Here is a 16081-nt window from a genome sequence, read left to right on the forward strand (position 1 = left end):
CTTGTTGTTGATGTAGTTTTGAGGTAAAGAAGAAGAAGAAACATTCTTGGTGTTGGTAATTCCTTTGAAGATTATAAGGTACAATGTTCACAACAAGAGTTTTAAGGAGTTATACAAGTACAAAGAGTACTCTTATGAATCCACAAGTGTTCATCGTTACATCCAAACCTTGTCTTCTTTCTAGAAGACAGTCCAGTTTGTTTATGTTTTTCTGTTATAAAATATTAGTTTATATCTGGTACTAAGTTGATCAACTGGAAGGTTTAGTAAAGTTTTGTGTTTGTTGAAAACTTTATTTATGGAGAAATGGATGTTTATTAACTTGCAAGTTTATATTTTGGCTTAATTGGAATGTGGCTCCTGTTAGTTTGTTTGTATGCCTCTGCGCCTCTGTTTATTAGAACCTGTTCATCTTATTATTTTTTGTTCTGGAATTCCATGGCCATTAAGGATGCCCATATGACGACTGATGAGCAAGAGGCGGAAAGGCTTCATGGTTCTCTTTAGAGGTGCGCAAACCGGGTATTTCTTAGGAACTGGTTCCGGGTATGGTCAACAAAAGTCATAACAGGGTCGGGTATAGTCGGGCATTTGACTGGGTTTTCGGGGTTTTTTTTGGGTTTTGGGTAGGGTTGGATCGGGTTTTGAAATGGTAAAGGTAGAATTGGTTCCAGCGGGTCCGGTCAGGTCCAGTTCCGGGTACAGGTAGGAACTGGTTCCGGACGGTTCATAACTGGGTATTTTGTGCACCTCTAGTGCTCTTACATGTTTGACCCTTGAAAGTCAAAAGGTCAAACAAAATATAAAAGTCAAACAACAGATCTGTGTGTTCAGGCATTATTTAGCTTGATTTGACAATGGTTGTGGTAGAATAGGTATTTACTATCTTATATCTTGATGATGGTGCCACAAATAACTTGATTCAATTAGGTTAACGCTGTGTTAACAAACAAAATTAACTTGAATTGGATAGTGAGAATAATATTATAGAAAAAAGGACTTGGTAATTGATATAGCAAAGAGTAGAAATTATAGATTTTCACAGTGAGAATCTTTATTATCTAAAATTATAGATTTTAACAAATGAGAATGCATATTATCTAAATCTGGCTCATTCAAAAAACTTTAAACAAGTTAAAGAAAGTCTTATAACATGTTTAGCTAGTTGATAATATATCATGGGACATCATTGTATTACATGAGTAATTAAACCACTAGACTAATGAACGTAGAATATTGTGGCACGGCGACATTTGAATGACCTAATCTTTAAGGGAAAATACTCAAATAATAAAGAGCAAAATGAGAAAAAAACGAGGCAATGGTGTTGGTAAATAAAGGTCACTAGTGCTAAACCACATGTTTGATAAGTTTTTGATAATAGTAGAGGGGACGTTGTAAATATGTAAAACGTGATATGAAGGGTTTGGTGGTTTAAGACGCCCACCTTGAAGAAACATTCTTGGTGTTGGTAACTCCTTTGAAGATTATAAGGTACAATGTTTAGAAGAAGAGTTAGAACGAGTTATACAGGTACTGAGGGTACTCTTATGAATCCACAAGTGTTCATCGTTACATCCAAACCCGAAACCTTTTCTTCTTTCTAGAAGACAATCTGGTCTGTTTATGTTTTTCTATTAAGGTGTTTGAATGTGTTCTAAGATATCTTACTATTCTAATAAATAACTATCCCTATGTGTCACTTGTCAACCTCTTGTCAACTCATACAATTTTTATCTCATTTTAAAAAAATGGTATATCTTTCGGGTCAACCCGCCCCTATAATACTAACCGGATACTTTTTTATTATTCTTTCTTTCTTTTCATTCAACACCAAAAGATATAACAAACCCTAATTCCCGTTCATCCCAACCGTCGTTCCTCTTCCATTGCCACCTCCGTCATCGCCACCTACGATACCGCCATCGCCACCTCCGTCTCCTACTTTCAGTTGTTGAATCCATGAATTTTCTCCAACTACGAGACCATCGTTGCCACCGCCATCTACTACTGTCATCGCCATCGTCACCGCCATCAATTTGCAAGTTTGATTAGAGTAGTAACATTATTTTGATGGTTGAACAATTTTACATTGTTCCTTATTTATTATTATTATTTTGAATTTACTCTAAAATGTTCAAGTTTTGAATTTAATCTACTATTTTTTTATTATAATACATTAATACATGATTTCAGGTTGTTGCATCTATGAAAAAGGATGTGGATGCTCAAGTTCCAAGCTATCCAAATCTTCAGCCAAAATTGTTGTGCATCCTTCATAATGTCACGTTGCATGTACGCCGCGTCACTTATTAATCGTTTTTTGTTGTTTTAAATAGTGTTGTAGAACTCGCTTATTATTCGGATTGGAATTCTTATATGTAACTTTTCAAAATTATATATATAATTTTGATAACTTAACATAAAGGTTCACATAAATACTTCAGTGTTCACATAAAAAGTTAAACGTAAATATAACAAATCAGTGAGAAAACTGATAATTGGGCTTAACGTGTTAAAACCAAGGTCCAATTGTCTTTAAAAAATCATATTTGGGCCAACTAGCGATTACTCTATTAGGTGCACCGATTAGATAAAAATTAATCAATAACCCACCGATTAGCGATTAATCACAGATCAATCCTGATTTTTACAACACTGGTTTTAAATACAAGTTACTTTTAGAACTTTGTTACAAAAAATGTTGTTTTTTCAGGCTAATACAAAAACAAGTGAAGTGTATGCTCAGATGACACTCCAACCCGTTCCTTCGGTATGGACTTTTGTAATTCATCGGGCTTAAATTTAGGTTACTAACTATAATTCATAATTGTTTATCACTAGCAATTTGATAGAGAAACACTATTGAGGTCAGATTTGTCAATGAAAGCACACAAGCCACACATCGTTGTTTTTTTTTTTTTTTTTTTTTTGCAAAACTTTGATAGTAAGTGATACTAGCACTCATGGAGGCTTTTCTGGTCCTCGTCGAGCAGCCAAAAAAATCTTTCCGCCTCTTGTGAGTTCAACTTCTTTTTAGTAGGCGTTGGTTGACTTTTGACTCGGTCAACTCATTTGGCCCATTTCCTTCTAATTTTGTTAATTCAATCAGTTTGACCCGTTAGAGAAAAACCTCAACCTGAATCAACCCAATCATAAAGTTGGAAAATTTGTGTTTTATGTGATAACAAACATTTTTTTAATAGGATTTTTCCATACAACCATCTGCACAAGAGCTTGTGGCCCGAGATTTACATGACAATGCATGGACATTTCGTCATATTTATCGCGGAAAGTAATAAAAACATTAAAAAAATATTTTTCCTATTGAAACAAACAAATCATTTTTCAACTTTCAGGTCAATCAAAGTGTCACCTGCTCACAACCGGTTGGAGTCTGTTTGTTAGCATTAACGGGAAGAGGCTTTTTGCAGGAAACTCAGCTGCTATTGGGAATTAGGCACGCTAACAGACAACCAGCAAATATACCATCATCATTTTTGTCAAGTGATAGTATGCATATTGGTTTGTTTTGTAATTCATGTAATTTTAATGAAAGTCGTAATTGTATTAATAATATATAATAATTGTGTTATTGATTGCATTTTGTTTAACGTTTAAAAATTGTAATTTTTATTAATTTCCAGTGTAATACACGGGTCTCAAACTAGTTAGTTTATATATATGGTACAAAGTTGATCAAACCGGAAGGTTTAGTAAAGTTTTGTGTTTTTTGAAAACTTTGTTTACGGAGAAATGGATGTTTACTTACTTGCAAGTTTATATTTTGGCTTAATTGGAATGTGGCTCCTGTAGTTTGTATGCATGTGCGCCTCTGTTTATTAGAACATGTTCATCTTATTATTTTTTGTTCTAGAATTCTTAGACCATTAAGGATGCCCAGATGATAATGTTTCGTTTTATTTATTTATTTATATTTATGTTGTTTTATTATTATTATTATTATTAAGTTAGGGATTGGGGTGGCTATTTTGGTTAGTTTGGGGGTGTCTATTATAATTTAGATTTCTATTTAATTATGTACGTGACTAATAAAAGATCAACCAGTTTGAGATAATATTATTTCCCCTTGTTCAAGTTTCTTCTTCTTAATTGGTTCTAACCTTATCAAGGGTATCAGATCCGTTCCGATCTCCGGTTAGAATTACTCCCTTTATCATGACGAAAACACGCAACCAAGATGTTGACAACACTATCAAGAATCACGAGAAAGCAATCACAGAGATCCACGCCGCGCTATCGGCACTAATGAAACAACAAGAACAATCAGCCAAATAACAAAAGGAGATCTTGAAGGCGGTGCGGGATAAATCGATCCAGGTTAGTGGGGGTGGGTTTGGCCCGAGTTCATCATTTTCTCTCAGCGATGCAGACTCGAAGGGTATCCGACCCATGCGAATTGGGAAGGTTGAATTTCTCAAGTTCTCGGGTGAAGATGTAGAAGGTTGGCTTTACCGTTGCGAACACTTTTTCGTGATTGATGCGACCCCCGTGGAGATGTAACTCAAGGCGTTGTTGTTCATTTAGAGAGAGATGCAATCCAATGGCACAGGGCTTTCATGCGCATACGCGGGGCTACCGTTTGATGTCTCATGGGAAGAATATGTGCGACCTATATCAGCCCGTTTTTCTAATTCGGTGTTTGAGGATCCCTCAGAGGGGATGGATTCCCTCAACCAGACAGGTTCACTTCATGATCTCAATACGGCTTTTGATTCACTATTGAATAAGGTAACACTTAGTGAAACCCAAGCTGTTAGCCTCTATCTTATGGCCCTTAAACCGGACATTAGGGGTCTGTCAAGATGTTTAAACCTCAAACACTACATGAGGCGTATGGGTTAGCAAGAATGCAAAATATCAATAACACTAGCTTGATGAATTAACTCAATAATGTCAATAATGTGGAGGATGGGGTGCAAGATGAAGATGCCAAAATAACACCTCTGGTTAATGCTTCAAATCTTCCCTTATTGTCAAGTCCAACAACCATGTCATCGACTTCTAAACCTCGTACTCTTAGCTCGAGGCGTTTGAAGAGTGATGAACTTGAGTTAAAAATGGCTAAAGGGGAATGCTTTTGGTGCCGGGGCACAAGTGTATGAAAAAACAACTTTATATACTCGAGATGGAGGATGAAAAACAAGCAACAGAAGAGGATGAAGACAATATTACTTAAATCCCTTTTTGAGGGCAAAAAGGGGATACCGAGGGGGGGTATTGTTACGTTTTATTTATTTATATTTTATTATTATTAAGTTAGGGATTGAGGGTGGCTATTTTGGGTTAGTTTAGGGGTGTCTATTGTAATTTTGATTTCTATTTAATTATGTACGTGATTAATGAAAGACCAACCAGTTTGAGATAATATTCTTTCCCATTGTTCAAGTTTTTTCTTCTTAATTGGTTCTAACCCTATCAAAGAAGGAAGCTGAAAGGCTTCATGGTTCGTTTTATAGGTGCACAAACGGGGTATTTTATAGAGTTGGTTCCGGGTATGGTCAACAAAAGTCATAACCGGGTTGGGTAGGAACCGGTTTCGGATATAGTCGGGTATTTGACCGGGTTTTCCATGTTTCTTTTTTGTGTTTTGGGTAGGATTAGTTGGGGTTTTGAACGGGTAAAAGTAGAACCACTTCCAGCGGGTCCGGTTCCAGGAACAGATAGGAACTGGTTTCTGGTTGGGTCCAGAACCATTTATTTTATGCACCTCTAGTGCTCTTACATGTTTGACCCTTGAAAGTCAAAAGGTCAAACAAAATATAAAAGTCAAACAACATATCTATGTGTTCAGGCATTATTTAGCCGTGTTCAACGGGTCATGCATAGTAATGTTATGATTCCAAGATCCGCAAATGTAGTTTTTAAAAGATTAGATTTTGCAATCCAAAAAGGGGTAACGGCGTAGTTTGTTGTCCGCTTGCCTTATGTTTCGATGTAATAAAAACTTTTAAGATTTAAAAATAAAATATTTAGCTTGATTTGACAATGGTTGTGGTAGAATAGGTATTTACTATCTTATATCTCGATGAAGGTGCAACAAATAACTTGATTCAATTAGGTTAACTGTAGTGTTAGTACACAAAATTAACTTGGATCGTGATCGAGAATAATATTCTAGAAAAAAGGACTTAGTAATTGACAGCAAAGAGTAGAAATTATAGATTTTCACATGAGAATCTTTATTATCTAAAATTATAGATTTTCACAAATAATAATGCATATTATCTAAATTTTACACATTCAAAATAAAGAAAGTCTTTTAACATGTTTAGCTAGTTGAGAATATATCATGGTACAACATTGTATTACATGAGTAATTAAACCACTAGACTAATGAACGTAGAATGTGGCATGTGGCGAAGCCAGGAATCTTTTTCTATGGGTTCGGGATTTTTAGGTGCTCGATATTTTTTCGGCGTCAACAGTTTTCGGCCCCAACTGGGTCGGGTCGGGTCGGGTCGCTCATTCAGTAAGATAAATAAAATGCAATACCATTATATATAGTAAGATAAATAAAATGTAATACCATTATTATAATAAAAGTACATCGTCAACATTCAATAAATTACAAAGTCCTATTAAATAAAAAAGAAAGAGTCAGCCGACTGTCGTCCGATTGAAGTCTGATAGGTGAGGGTTGAGGCCGTGAGGCGTTTTTTGAAGCCTTTAGGTGAACTGGCAAAGGCGATGAGATGAGGCGAGGGTCGTACTCATCTGTTCGATAGAAACATAAACTGATCCATCATTTTTGTATTTTTTTTTTGTTTAAATTTTAGTCATGTATTATCTTTATTATTTAAGAATCTTAATTGGGTCGGGCTTATTGACTCGTTCTATGAATAAGTTTGGGCTTTTTTTATATAATCTATATATGTGTTATTGGCCCGTTTATAATGATAGTAATTTTAATAGTTTTTTTAAAACTTTTTATATGTTATAAAATAAATATTCATTACTATAATATTTTTTAACTAAATTTATAACAATCAATGGGTTAGAATATATATTTTTGAAAAGATATTGGGTTCATTCGCATAAAAAGAATAAGTTCGCTTGTTAATTCAATACTATAAGTGATATATAAAATCGAAAAAAGACCGGGTTCGGCCGAACCCGGTTGACTATATGTGGCTCTGCCACTGGGACGGCAGCATTGGAATGACCTAAGCATTGGAATGACCTAATCTTTACCGGAAAATTATCAAATAATAAAGAGCAAAATGAGACAAGACGAGGCAGTGGTGTTGGTAGATAAAGGTCGCTAGTGCTACCACATGTTTGATAAGTTTTTAATAATGGTAGAGGGGACGTTGTAAATATGTAAAACGTGATATGAAGGGTTTGGCGGTTTAAGACTCCCACCATGAAGACCTACCACCCACAAGGCCACAAGGTACCAATGTAACATTACATGGACCAGGCTCCGGTCATGAATTGATAATCCCGGTTTGATACTCCATTAAAGTCGCATCTCATTCCCAGTCTAATACCCATTGGGCATTTGTCGACTAAATTATAAGTCAGGTACCGGGCATACCTACGGGTATTGGATATATACATTAGTAAATTGAAGAAGTGTTTGCATGATCCATAAGGTAAATTAGAAAAGATGAAGTAGAAATATTTCTAAGGATAAATACAAATTCAAAAGAATATTAAATGTTTTCAGAAGAAACATCTAAGTCAAACTTTAAAACCATAGTCTAGTTACGGTGAACTAAAAAACAACAACAAAAAGAAAATAAAAGGGAAAGTCGTTATTCTAAAAATAAGTACAATAGAAACTCTATAAAATAATACACTTGGGACCACCAAAATTTATTAATTAAAAGAGTTATTAATTAATCGATAAATTAATAATTATTAATTTATATATTAATTAATATTTTATTAATTTATAGTAGAATGTTCTGACTCACCCAGAAGAAAATATAGTTGCACAGTTGTTGACTGATGAATAAATTATTGAAAGCGTTATTGGAATTAATAAAGATGATATCAATGAAGAAGATGATGAAAGTTCTACAATGGAGCCCCCTTCGCGAAACGAAGCTATTAAAGCGGCAATCACATTGAACAATTTCTTGTTGAGCTATGAGAAAACAACGCCAGAAGTTCTTACCATGCTAAGGAAAATTAGAGACGAGATTCAAAGGGAAATTGATTTCAACAAAAAACAAAAGACAATTAAGTCATTTTTCAAGAAACCTTCATAAATCATTCATGTAATGTGCTATATATAAGGAATTATTAATTTATATTTTATATGGGGTCTAAAGAAATTATTAAAAATGTATTATCTTATAATTTTAGCGAATTATTAATTTAGCACCCTATCCCCGAGTCAGGACCAGCAAAAAATATTATCCTAAAGAGTTTATTAAATAATCGAGTATTAATTTATCGAGTTTCTACTGTATTACTTATTTAAATAAAGGTTGAAAAAGTAATAGACTTTTATATTTAGCACCATGTATACAGCTGAAAGTTCGTGATCTGGGTGAACTTTTATATTTTATATAATAACAAACTAGGACGATTTGGAAACCCTAAAAATCAAACAAACCCAAATCCACTTCTCACAGGCTTCCATGGAGGAAGATACCGATCATCAATCTGTAGCATTCCCATCGATGACCTTTTAACCGAAATCCTTATCCGGCTCCCTGTCACCTCCATCCTTCGTTTCAAATCCGTATGTAAACACTGGCAATTGCTTTTGTCTCACACACACTTCACCCACCGCTATGATAATAATAATAATAATAACCTTTCTAAATCTGTTGGCCTATTTAGTCGTGATGGTATATATTTTCCATTTGATGTTGAAAACCGAAGCCCTCCTCCTTTCCATAGTCTCAATTTCTACTTTAATCGTTCCCATGTTAAAATTGCGCAATCTTGTAACGGCTTATTACTTTGTTATGCCGTTCACAATGGTGCTTATGAATATTATGTTTTCAATCCCACCACCAAACAACTGACAATCGTCCCACCGCTCCCAAAACAAGTCTGGAATATGGCTCTGGCATTTCATCCAACACTTTGTGTGCACTACAAAGTTGTTGGTATCCGTCTTTTAAAGCCTGAAGACTTGTTTCAGATTCATATCTACTCGTCTGATACCGGGCAATGGAAGATTTGTGGTGAATCTTTCTCAATTCAGAACCCGCCCTTCTGCCAACCAGTTTACTGGAATGGGGCTGTTCATTGGACTCCCGATTCTCGCGATCTCTTGTACTTCAAATTAGATGTTGAACAGTTGCAAACGTTGTCTGTGCAGGAGGGGTTGATGTCTAATGAAAGATCGACAATGTATTTTGGGGAATCGAGAGGTCATCTGCATTTAATATCAGAAACCAAGCCTGAAGAAACTAGTTTAATTGTTTACGAGATGCTGATGGATCATTCGGGGTGGTTTGTCAAGTACCGAGTACAGCTTGATGAGCTTTTGAGTGGTTTTCCGGAGATGGTCGATCACTACGGCTATAGGTTTCAAGTGGTTGATGTGGTTAGAGGTAAAGAAGAAGAAGATACATTCTTGGTGCTGGAAACTCCTTTGAAGATGATAAGGTACAATGTTCACGACATGAGTTTTAAGGAGTTATATAATTATGAAGAGTACTCCTTTGGTTTCGAAGGTGCTCATCGTTACATCGAAACCTTGTCTGCTTTATAGAAGACAATCAGGTTTGTTTGTTTGTGTTTTTCTAGTAAGGTGTTTGAATTTGTTTCAAAATATCAGTTTATATCTGGTACTAAGTTGATGATTGAAGAAACACTAATCGACCCCGGGCAGATTACGGATAATCTGGGGGTTAAATAGATGTTTCCCACGAGGGGTTAGATCAGGCGAATATGGTTCTTCTGATGACCTGCAAAACAGACACCGTGAGCTCGTCACTGAGAAGGGGGTACCTCCTTGTGACCACCCTCCGGCGTGAGAATCAGACTAGATTGCTCTTGAATATAAGTGTATATTAAGAGAATGACTAGAGCAGATATCAGGTAATATATCAAGATATAAGATATGAGATAAGATGATAATAAGATATGATACCGTTCCAAGGTGTTGGAGTATTTATAGCCGAAGGTAGGTTTCCAAGCAGGTACAGCCGGCTGAATAGTGTTCATGTTCTGCCAACTGTGGGCTACGCACATGCCATGCTGGTGGTTGGTGGGTAGGCAGCGGCTGATAGTAACCAGGCCGGCTGTGTACTATTCCTGTTCCACCAACTGCAGGCTATGCACGTCCTCCGACAGGTTGGTGAGTAGGCAGCGGCTAACAGTGACATACAGTACAAGAGCGTGCTGCTCGTCATACTGTTGTCAGTGAGCTGTCGTATCTTTGGTCAGATCTTTTGTCCATACCTCGTCAGGTACAGTACAAAAGATCCTCCAGTATCGTACGGACTGGCTCATTTGGGCGGGAGTATTCCCGGCTTTGTGCGGGAGTGTTCCCGGCTTGCTCATTCCTTCTTCAGGTGACATTACTTAATTATTATGAAAGTTAAGTGCCTTGTGCGTGTAGCCTTGCTGCGCGGGTAGCCTTCCCTGATGGCTAGTATCCGCTACTGCGGGAACAGGCGGAGTACGTCGTCCATTGGGAGGCGTTTCCTGCGGGAACAGCTTGCGTAATGCGCGTAAGGACGTCACGTCTCTGAGCATGGTGGGTCCTGCGGATCCAGTTGGTCTCTGCGCAGACGTCCCTTTAAGTTAAGTCTTGCGGGTGCAACCGCGCAGACGTCCGTTAAGGAGTCTTGCGGGTCCAACTGCGCAGACGTCCCTTTTCAATGTGAGTCTTGCGGGTCCAACTGGGCTCTGCTGGGACCTACCTCTTCAAGTCCCCCCAGTCCAATGTTCTTCTCATGAATTGTTAATAAGTGAGGTGAACTTTTGGACTTAAGCAAGGGGTTTTGAAAAGGGTTTAGTTTTAAGGTTTTCCATGGGGATTCATCCCGAGGAAGTCCTAATGTCACGTGCAGAATTTCCCACTGTTCTGCTTGATCTTTGGGTATGATGCGGGTAGGTCTGTAACCTCCTCGCAAGTCAGGAGCGTTGAGTTCCACTTGTGTTGATTCTCCATGAGGTTTTGGTAGTTTTGAACATAGTGATCAATTATGTTAAACAACCAATTCCATCTTGGAGCTTCAAACAATCTAGTTCTCGACGTTCCCGCTATGCGGGGATGTTATTCCCGTTTCCGCAAGCATGGCCCAGAAGATCCTTCTTGGTTTCAATTCCCTGCGGAGTGCTAGGTATGTGAAGGGTTTTGCCTTGACAATGTACCCGCACTCGTCTTATAGTTACTTTACTTCCAAGGTATTCCTGGCTTCAATTCCCTGCGGGTGCTAAGTATGTGAAGGGTTTTGCCTTGACACTGTACCCGCACCCGTCTTATAGTTACCTGGTTGCCGAGGTATTCTTGGCTTCAATTCCTTGCAGGTGCTAGGTATGTGAAGGGTTTTGCCTTGACACTGTACCCGCACCTGTCTTATAGTTACTTGGTTGCCAAGGTAAGGGGTATAATCCCGCTTACTTTTGAATCTTTGTGACTTGCGTTATAAACGTTACATGACTTGCGCATGCATATTTTAGTTTATTTTAGCAATTTTCCCAGTGTTTTGAATAAGTTAACCGTTCGACGCGCGGCTGTCAATAGGTTAGTGTTCGGTTTCCTCTATCATGATAGTGCGGGTAGGACCGTCACTTTCATTTAGTGGGATGACCAATCTTCACCTATAACTAACCTGCGTGAAGGTTTGCCGTTTTTTGTGTTTATGCGGGTTTTGCCGCCGTCCACACGCAACGACTTCTTTCCATATTTATGCGGTGAATACCGGCATACCGTCCGGAAAGTTTATAAGTATAAATGTAAAGCGATCAACACAATGTGATAAAGGAGAATCATTTTCATTAGAAGTGGCTCCAGGCCGTTTCTTTATAAATTTGGAATTGATCTACATGTAACACTTGCGTAATTGAGCTCCATTCCATGTTCTTGGGATGGGGGTGCCATCGAGCCTTTCGAGCCGGTATGCGCCCTTTCCCAAAACTTCTTTGATAATATATGGCCCTTCCCAGACAGGGTCCAGCTTTCCTGGGCGTTCTTGGTTCGAAGCCTCGTTGTTACGCAGTATGTAGTCTCCGACATTGAAGTTGCAGAGTTTTACCCGCGTGTTGTAGTACTTTTGCATCTGTCGCTTGTAGTTCTCTTCACGTGCTGCGGCTAAGTCTCTGCGTTCCTCGGTTAGCATAAGGTCTAACCGTCTTTCCGCATCATTGTCCTCTGGTTGAATCAAGACCCTTGGTGAGGGTAGACCAATTTCGACTGGGACCATGGCTTCAGTGCCATAAGTGAGGCTGAACGGGGTTTCTTCCGTACTTGCCTTTTTCATCGTTCTGTGTGCCCAAAGGACGTGTGGAACTTCGTCCACCCAGCCGGATCTGTGTTCCAGTAGTCTTCTCTTTATGCCGTCGACGATGCTCCTATTTGCTCTTTCCACCTCACCATTACCCTGCGGGTGCGCCACTGAGGTAAAGGTGTGGGTGATTTGTAGTTCTTTCAGCCACTGTTGTAGCTTCTTGTCAGCAAAGTTGGTGCCGTTATCGCTCACCAAATTTTGTGGAAGCCCGAAACGACAAATAATAAATTTCCAAATGAACTTTTTGATATGTTTTGCGGTCGTTTGGGCTAAGGGTTTTGCTTCTATCCACTTGGTGAAGTAATCGATGGCGACCACTAGAAACTGGACGTTCCCTGCTGCTGTGGGAAATGGGCCTGTCACGTCGATGGCCCACTTCTGAAATGGCCATGAAGAGGTGACTGGAACAAGTTCGTTCTTCGGGCGATGCGTGTTAGGTGCGTAGAGTTGGCAAGACCTACATTTTCTGATGTATGCCAGTGCATCCGTATGCATCCCCGGCCAAAAGTATCCCGCGTTGTTTAGCTTAGCTACAACTGCGCGTGGACCTGCGTGTATCCCACAGATGCCCTCGTGTACTTCCCTTAGGAGGTAGTTGGCATCTTGGTCGTCAACGCATCTGAGGAGTGGGCCAAGAAAGTTACGTCTGTAAAGGATGTCATCGATGAGTTGATAGTTCAGTGCTTTACAGCGTAGTTTTCTTGCCTGTGTTTTCGACTCTGGTAGTATACCCGCCGCAAGGTAATTTATTATTGGTGTCATCCACGTTCCCGTGCCGGTTTGGATGACACAGACTTCCTTGTGTGGGACTGATGGTGCTCCAAGGAGTTCAATGCGGATGTCCTTTCCCAGGCGGGTGAAAGCCAATGACGAAAGCTTGCTTAACGCATCCGCAGATTTGTTTTCGCTACGCTTGACGTGTATGACTTTACAATCGTTAAAATCGCGCATGAGGGTTTTTGCTTGAGCGAGGTACAGGGCCATTGTGTCGTTCACGGCCGTGTATGTCCCGTTTATCTGATTAGCTACTAACATGGAATCCACATGGGCTTCCAAGTTTTTTACTCCCATCTTTCGCGCAATCCTCAACCCGGCCAAGAATGCTTCATACTCAGCTTCGTTATTCGTACTTGGAAAATCTAGTCGAATAGCGTAAGTGTATTCTTGGCCTGCTGGGCTGGTTAGTTTTAACCCTGCTCCTGAGCCCTCGTTGCTGGCTGCTCCATCAGTGTAAAGTCGCCAGACCTCATCGATGTCCTGTGCTGGAGAGGGTTGAGCCTCGTCCTGGCACTCTTTCTCCCGCGAGGCGGGGGCTTCGACAATAAAGTCGGCCAAGACCTGGCCTTTTATGGCTGGGCTTGGCTTGTACTTTATCGCGTATTCTCCCAATTCTATTGCCCATTTGGCTAGGCGTCCCGACAGTTCGGGTTTGCCTAAAACGTTTGCAAGTTTGAAGTTGGTGAGAATGGTGATTGGGTGACCTTGGAAATATCGTCTTAGCCTTCGTGAAGCCTGTACAAGTGCTAAGACTAATTTTTCCAGGGTAGAGTACCGGGTTTCGACGTCTGTTAGGAGACGGCTAACATAGTAGATTGGCATCTGGATGCCTTTTCGCTCGACTAACAGGACGGCCCCGGTTGCTCTATCTGTGGCGGAGAGGTATAGGATTAATTCCTCTCCCGCTTCTGGTGCTGTGAGCGTTGGGAGTTCGATCAAGCGTGACCGAATTTCCTGAAAAGCTGCTTCCGCTTCTGGTGTCCAGCGGAAGTGTGTTTTCTTTAAACAGTTTCTCAGCGTCGACACGAATGGGAACGACCTATCTGCATGATTTGCCAAGAAGCGGTTAAGTGCAACTAGGCGTCCATTCAGTGTCTGAGCTTGCTTGATGGTAGTAGGTGATTCCATTTTGATAATGGCTTCGACCTTTTCAGGATTCGCTCTGAAGCCATCTTTTGTAACAATGACTCCTAAGAACTTCCCTTCTTCCATCCCAAAGGAACACTTGCTCGGGTGGAGCTTCATGTTTATCCTTCTGAGTGTGTTGAATGTTTCTTCGATGTCTTTCAACATCGCTTCTGGGTCAAGGCTTTTGATGACCAGGTCATCCATGTATACTTCCAAGTTCCTCCCAATTTGGGCGTGAAACTCTTTGTCCATCAGGCGTTAGTATGTGGACCTGGCATTCTTAAGTCCGAATGGCATCATTTGATAACAGAATGTGCCATCGGGCGTCCGAAATGCGGTTTTGTCCTGATCATCAACGGCCATGTGGATTTGATGGTACCCTTTATACGCATCAAGGAAGCATTTAAGGCGAAACGGTGCTAACGAATCTACCTTAAGATCAATTTCGGGTAACGGGTAACAATCTTTGGGGCATGCTTTGTTCAAATCTTTGAAATCTATGCACATGCGCCATTGCTTGTTAGGCTTCGGTACCATAACGGGATTTGCAACTCAAGTTTGATATCTGCTAACGCGTACGATGCCCGCGTCAAGGAGTTCCTTGAATTGGGCTCTACACGCGTTAGCTTGTTCCGCCCCCATTACTCTACACTTTTGTATGAACGGCGTAAAAGCCGGGTCACACTTGAGCTTATGCTCTGCCTTACTTCGAGGTACCCCAGTCATGTCAGCTGGTTTCCATGCGAAGATGTCAGCGTTTTTCAGTAGTAAGCGTTTGAGTAAGGTGCGCGTAGGATCAGTGATTGTTGGGCCAATGGTAACAGCCTGGTCAGGGTATTTGCCATTGAAGGCCCATTCTTCTGGTTCGGTGATGGTTGGTTTAGCCATCTTTGGTTTGGGTTTAGATGAGACAGATGCGATGCATACCTGGGGAATGCCGGTGATCATCGCTACACCCTCAGCTGTTGGCCATCCCATCATGCCGTGGACTGAAGATACCACGGCGTTGAATCTTGCCATCCCGTCTCTCCCGAAGAGAATGTCGTACGTGTGGTGTGGCTTCCTCATCACGACAAAGTCCACATCCTCTGTGCGGGAGTGTTTTCCGTCTGTGAGAGTGACGGGGAAAGATAGGATACCCAGATGGGTGTTTGTGCTGCCGTCGAACCCTTCCATTGAGGCGTAGACCGTTTCCAGGTGTTCCTTGTCTTCGTCATCTAGCTTGTCGAAGAACTGCCTGTACATAACCGTTGAGGAGGCGCCGTTGTCAACAAGAGTGCGGGAAGTGATGTAGTGCCCCAGCTGGCTTTTGATGACGATAGGGCCTTCTTTGCTGGGTCCTCCTGGCACTCGCGGGAAGCGCACCTCAGCTTCCTTCCATGCGCATGGTTCTGTCGTCCGTCTTTTTCTTCCTCTGATGTTACTATGAACCATGTGGATGCTGATGTCAACGGGCTTTCGTCCGTTACTTTTGTATCGGTTGTCATTCTTCCCCCCATTCTTGATTGATGCCACCAGGTGTGTAAGTTTGCCCTCCTTGACGAATGTTTCAATAATATTCCTCACGGATGTACACTCCTCAGTGGTGTGACCCTTTGTCCCGTGGAAGTCACAGGATTTGCTCTGGTCCACATTAGGTCGCTGCCGGACTGTTGGAGCTTTTGGCCATGGGAGTTTTTCGGTGGCAAATATCTCCGTGACGCTTTTGGTGAGTGGCGTCCACCTGG

At 40.4% G+C, this 16081-nt stretch overlaps 1 protein-coding gene across 1 annotated transcript; it reads left to right on the plus strand.

Moving 5' to 3' along the window:
• The first annotated feature begins 9043 nt into the window (after nt 1–9043).
• Nucleotides 9044–9703, plus strand: LOC143536547 (F-box protein At5g07610-like). Its single transcript, XM_077030515.1, has one exon. The coding sequence runs from the start codon at nt 9044–9046 to the stop codon at nt 9701–9703; it is 660 nt and encodes a 219-aa protein (XP_076886630.1).
• Nucleotides 9704–16081: the final 6378 nt, after the last annotated feature.

The sequence above is a fragment of the Bidens hawaiensis genome, unplaced genomic scaffold (assembly GCF_021521415.1).
Source record: "Bidens hawaiensis isolate Kalapana, Puna unplaced genomic scaffold, B.hawaiensis_p1.1 tig00010814_1, whole genome shotgun sequence".
NCBI classification, from domain to species: Eukaryota; Viridiplantae; Streptophyta; class Magnoliopsida; order Asterales; family Asteraceae; genus Bidens; species Bidens hawaiensis.